The sequence below is a fragment of the Chelonoidis abingdonii genome, chromosome 13, assembly GCF_003597395.2.
Source record: "Chelonoidis abingdonii isolate Lonesome George chromosome 13, CheloAbing_2.0, whole genome shotgun sequence".
Classification (NCBI taxonomy): Eukaryota; Metazoa; Chordata; order Testudines; family Testudinidae; genus Chelonoidis; species Chelonoidis abingdonii.
This window is the reverse complement of record NC_133781.1, coordinates 18,321,804-18,327,803: the sequence shown is the minus strand read 5'-3', so window position 1 is coordinate 18,327,803 and position 6,000 is coordinate 18,321,804. Positions and strand designations below refer to the sequence as shown.

The window sequence follows — 6,000 nt, the reverse complement described above, 5'->3', positions numbered from 1 at the left end:
TCGTTCCCTGAGAACTGGCCTGGCTCCCTTCTCAACAGCAAACAAACCAATTCCACACCCCCTCATTCCCCATCCCCTGACCGCCTCCCCCAGAACCTCTGTCCCATCCAACCGCCCCCTGCTCCCCATCCCCTGGGACCCTATGCCCCCTATCCAACCCCCCGGCCACCTTATCATGCTGCTCAGAGCAGCATGTCTGGCCACCACACTGCCCAGCCAGAGCCAGATGCACGCAGCCCTGCTGTCCAGAGCACTGCCTGCTCGGTGGTGGGGCTGCTGGGAAGCTCAAGGGCTGGGCAGGACGGTCCCATGGACCGGATGTGGCCTGTGGGCCGTAGTTTGCCCACTTCTGTTCTAGTTCATTTCTTGGCCAGGACAGGATTATTCCCTATTGTATATTTTCTGGTCGAGTGTCCAGTTTAGTTTTAAATGTTCCTTTCAATGGGGTTTAAACCCACCATTTGGGAGTTTATTCCATTCATTGATCACGTTGTCAGGAAGCTGAGGCTTTAACCCAATTACAGGGACATGGGTAGGTCCCAGCTACACCACAACTGTTAGCCAAGTGTTAGCAGTGTCCCTGACACTGCTGTGGTTGTGTAGGCAAGGCCAGAATAGAACATTTTTCCATGTGGTGTCAATAGACCTTTTAAAACTCAAACCCCTGAAGACTGAAGGATGAAGCTTAGCGTGTGTGAACAGTCCAGCCACTGAGTTAACCCCAGCTCAGTACATAAACATAAAGCTGAGCTGACTTTACTCTGCAGGATATATACTCTCTACTAGCAGTTTCTGTTGCTACATGTTATTTAGGATATAGAGAGATCATCTCTCCTCTCTTTTAGGGTTCTTTGGAAGCAGAAAGAGTGGAGGCTCAAGAAAAGCTCGCGCTGTAAAGTCATGTCCGAATCCCAGAGCTCACACCCATTGTTTCAAAGCAGGATGCCCATCTACCTTCAAGTCTGCGTGTCCCTACCTTTGGTACTGCAGCCTGCAGTACAATGTTCTTCACAGGAAGAGGTGCTGTGTTTAACATGGACACCACCACAACCAGCACATCTGACCTCCCCGGTGGGCACTCCTTGGCAAAGTGTAAGAGGATCCTGAACCCGTTCTTGTCATAGGCTGTCACAGGAAGAGCACAGCCTGGGGATGGAGAGAAGGGGAAGCGAAACACAAGACTATATCTGTAGTAGCATTATGCAATTCAACCCTGGAATCTCACTACTTGGCATTTCTCTCCATGGCAGGAGCTTCCTCAGAGAACTAACAAAGCTTTCCCCGGTTTAAAACCGCCTTCAGGAGCAAAATGTTTTGTGCTCTGAATGCAACAACCTACTTTATCCAAAGGCCAATCGCCTCCTCATCAGAACAGACACCCTGCGTGTCGCTCTCCTGCTTAGCCAGGGCTGGACTGGGCTTTGACATAGCCGGATGGTTTTTAGGTAGAACACAGTGGAGGTGTGTAAGGGCAGTAGCACAGGCAAGAAGCACTGCTGGGTGTGTGTCAAGATGACAGCACTGCTACACAGTAGGGACCCTGGCTCAAAGCTAACCATGGTTTGCAGTGTCAGGAGTGAGGCTCTTAGCACCTGGGTTGAGTGGCACATTGCAGTATGTTGTTTCAGAGAACTCCAGCGCTGTAAGTGGCAACACAGTCTCAGAGGCAACTGTCAGCTCGACTGTACACGTGCAGCAGTGTACAGAGAACACAGAAAGAGGATTCCAAGGAGAAACAGTAGTTTCAAACTAAGGGACTTAAACACCTCTTAATTCTCTTGCTGGTTGGAAGGAGGTGGCCATAAAACCCTGGCCTGAGACCCTACAATCTTTTGCACATATTGTGCTGTGGGCAGGGCAGGTCCAAATGAAAGAAAGTCCATTCCATGCTTAACTTCCAACAGCTCCATCCTTGGAAACCGGAAAGTTACAACCAGAACTAGTTGCATAGCCTCCCTAAATGCAATCTGTGCTACGGGCTGGATTCTCCTCTCGGTTCCATCCCTGCAACCCCATAGACATGCTTCAGTGTTGTCTAGGTGCTACAGAGAGAATTTGGCCCTGTACCGCTAACTGACAGCGTCTGAGAATAGTATTGGAACAGTGACAGTCCAGGGTTGGGAGCAAGCTGAAAAGGGTCTGAGATACTTACTGGGTTTAATGGATTCCAGTGGAACATGGACATTGGCCAAAGAAGCGTCAGGCCCTTTCAGAGGGCTGCCCTGCTGTTGGAATGAACCTGGTTGGTAGAGAAGGTTTCCTGAACCAGCTGTGCAGCTGCTTGGAAAAGGAACAGTAGAGGCCACTGGAGCAGCGACTGGCAATCCTGTGGTGGATATTAAAGGGGCAGAGGTGACAGTGGCTGGCAAGGTAACCCCAGGGTGGAATACGGAGGGCTCTGACTTCACTTGGGCTGAAGTCCTAGGAGGGAGACAAAAACAGAAGTGCCAAATTAAGAACTATATTGGCTAGCAGAAGTGGCAGTGACAGCACTGAGCGTGAACCAGGCTTTCACTCCATCTCCCACACTACTAGAGACAATGGCAAATCATTAAGAATGGCCATACTGGGTCAGACCAAAGGTCCATCCAGCCCAGTATCCTGTCTGCTGACAGTGGCCAATGCCAGGTGCCCCAGAGGAAGTGAACCTAACAGGTAATGATCAAGTGATCTCTCTCAATCAAGTGATCTAGAGTGAAAGCAGTGGCCTGCAATCGTACCATGGTGTCATGACACTGTAAAGTCTTGTGTGCTGAGTAGTGTTGAGCTGGGTGAGTACTACACAGAAAACCACAATGTTTCAGGGAGTGGTGGTGATTTGGGAGGTGTCACTGCTCTCCAAATCAGCAATGTGGTGGGACCCAATACTGCTGGAGGATGAGATGAAAACAAGGGTCCTGGTTCCTTATGGTCATTTAAGGATCTCAGGGCACTTTTCACAAGAGTAGGCTCTGTTAGCCCCAGTGTTCTGGTCAACTTACCAATCTGCCTACCTAAATTAATGTGTAGTGTAGCTGTGCAGTTCAAAGCAGCTGCTGTGCTTCACCACCAAGCTGGCTGCATTTCAGTGGTGGGTCAGTGACCTTTGGGTATAGTTTGTATATCAGTTTGTAAAGCGTTTTGAGATCCTTCAAGAGGAGAGATGCTAAATAAATGTAAGACCATCACTATTCAACAGTAAACTTCCATCAAACTAGAGCGAGAAACAGGACATCCTTATTGGAAACCTGATAGCTGTAGAAGGGTAACTTTCAAACGGGAGAGAGGAAGCAAAATCCAGGACTATTACCCTTTGGCCTCTTCAATAAGATGTCCCAGTGCATCCATATTATGCAAAGCATTGCTTCCCATGGCTGAACTGAGGTACTGGGGGGTAGCTGGCATAGCCTTCGGTGGGCCCAGAGGGGCTGCTGGTCCACCAGAGAACACGAACGGGTCTGTATTAGGTGCAGGGATATTAGAAATAGTCTGAGGAGCTGTGAAAGTGGAAGGCAGAGGTGCTGATGTTCCACACACAGACTGCGATGTGTGATGAAGAGGGTTCACTGCAGTATTGCAGGCGACAGTCACCAGCTTCGGACTAAAGAAGTCCAGGTCCATCTGGTCATTCTGCAACAGAGGGGACAGGTGCATGCTATTAATTCCTACCATGCCTTAGATACCACTGTAACTCACTGAGATAGGCCTCACTCATTAGGACATGAGGGGGAGGAAGCCAATGGCAAGCAGGAGAGTATGTCGCATCTGTTGGACTACATCCCATTTGTAGTTTACTTGACAGCATATGGAGCTGTGCTGGACTGGATACTACTAGTGGACAGGAGCTAGGTGGGGAGGAGTCAGAAGCTGAGGTGGCCATGTTTATTATGAGCATTTGGATGGGAATTCCGAAGGGCAGTATCCTAACAGAGCAGAGAAACTTACAATAGCCTACTCCTAGGGGAATTCTGTGCCACTGCGCATGCACAGAAATGATGTCATCCGCAGATTTCTTTGCTTCAAGCAGAAAAATTACTTTCTGACGGGGAAACAAAGGGAAGCCACAAGAGCAGTCATACGACCTTCCCCAGCAGTATGTTTTGGGTGCCCAGGGCAGCCGCCAGCGAGGTAAATCACATTGGCAACGGGGTGAGAGTGGGGAAGACCCGGCTGGTGGCTCCTACCCTGCACCAGGCTCAGCTGCTAGTCCTGGCTGGGCAGGACGGGACTTCCTCTTCCCCTGCACAGCATTCGGGGCCGTGTCAGACCCACCCCCATATCTCTCCCCCAGCTTTAGGAAGCTCTGCAAACTCCCCCTCCACCCCCTACCTCGCGCTTCCAGCACCCATCGCTCCTCAGCTGCAGGGGGAGGGATCCCTGTACAGGGAGCTGCTTCCCCATCTGCCCAACCCCTGTCCCTTCAGACCCTCTCATACCCTGACCCTCCTGCCAAGCCTCACCACCCCCTGCCTCCAGGACCCCCCCCCGATGAGCCCCACTCCCCCTGCACTTGGACCACCCCAACCCAGATCCCCATTCTTCTGAGCCCCAACCAGCTGCACCTGGACCCCTCCCCCACTGAACCCCAACCACCTTCACCTGGACCCCCCTGCAGAGTCCCATTACCATTGCACCCAGAATCACGAACAAGCCCCTGTGCATCCAGATCCCCCCCAACACCCATATCCCCCACTGAGCTGCCCACACCCAGACTGCCCCCCAAAGAATCCTCTCAAACTGCACCTGGATATCCCCACACTAAGCCCCTCCACACTTGGATCCTGCCTTGCTGAGCCTCCCTGTGCACACCTGGTGCACCTGGCACAGGGTCCTGGGGTGTTTCTGTGGCAGGCCCAGTCCTTGCGCTGTGTCAGGGTGGGTGGAGCCTCACTGCTGAGTCCATGTCCCAGCAGTGCGGGGAAGAAGGGGAGCCGGAGCTGCACAGTGATCTCCCACCTCTGTGCAGCCAGTGGCTGGTGCTCCCCAATGCCATGCTGGAGCCTCCACATTTATTTGACAAATAAAATATGCAGAATTTTGTAGAATTTTAAAATATCGTATGCAGAATTTTTGTTTTTTTTGGCGCAGAATGCCCTCAGGCGTAAATAGCCAGAGCAGAGGGGAGAGAAGATGGACAGTACATTTCAGTGTAGCAATAACTGAAAGGTGCTACCTGTTCATTCAGCAGTCCCAGTATCCTGGGACGATGGACTCTGCCTTTGGCCTGTGAGTGTATTCAGTCCAGAATACAACTATTCCCTTGCAAACTGGGTGCATCCCTTGTGTTTCTATTCAGTCTAGCTTTACTGACATCCTCCCCATGTGAGAGGGTAGCTTTTGTAGCAAGCTTTGTTGAGGTACACACCAAAAAGCAGCACATACAAAGAAGGAAAGTGAAAGCAGAGATATCTTCTCTGTACTGGTTCAGATATCCCAGTTACGCAAGGCCAGAGGCAAGACACAGGCCTTCATGTCTGGAACAGTTATTGTCTCTGGCCTGCGTGTGAGCATTCCCCCAGGATATGGCAAAAGCACCACCACTGCAACATCGAGAGTGCTGAGAGACCTCCCACAATGACAGTCTCTTTCTCAATAAATCCCTCTCTTCATACCTGGAACATATTCCACTGGTTGTTTTCAGTCGACTCTTTCACTGCACTGGGGGCTGGGTCATTCAGGCCTGAATGCAGAAGAAAAGATGGAAACTGGAGTAAAACTGCAAAAATTCTCAACATTAAAGTCGACAGGCAATAAGATGGGGAGCTAGACGGCTAGTCTTCCTAACCTCCTCCTACCTCCTATAGGGAGTTTGACCACTGTGGTAAAACTACTCAGTTCAACTCTGTAACAGTTTGAAAGCCTGATGAAAGAAACATGCACGCTCAATGTCAATGATCAGTCACAGGCTCACAGATCTCATGCAGGCATATCGTGCACATGCAGCCAAGCCTCTCCATTCAGCACTTCCAATGTTCCTCTTACCTGACCTATAGCACCCCCAGTTATTCAGTACCAGAGTCC

The 6,000-nt window shown here is 50.7% G+C and overlaps 1 protein-coding gene across 2 annotated transcripts in view; it reads right to left on the bottom strand.

Annotated features, from left to right (window-relative positions):
• The window catches only part of GGA3 (golgi associated, gamma adaptin ear containing, ARF binding protein 3), a 36,536-nt gene that overhangs the window by 6,894 nt on the left and 23,642 nt on the right, over nucleotides 1-6,000 (bottom strand). For both annotated transcript variants that reach the window (XM_032792945.2, XM_032792946.2), the window contains 4 exons: nucleotides 5,592-5,659; nucleotides 3,290-3,609; nucleotides 2,153-2,421; nucleotides 977-1,146 (listed from right to left, as the gene is read on the bottom strand). In XM_032792945.2, coding sequence (XP_032648836.1) covers nucleotides 977-1,146; nucleotides 2,153-2,421; nucleotides 3,290-3,609; nucleotides 5,592-5,659 — 827 coding nt within the window. The remainder of the gene's footprint in view (nucleotides 1-976; nucleotides 1,147-2,152; nucleotides 2,422-3,289; nucleotides 3,610-5,591; nucleotides 5,660-6,000) is intronic.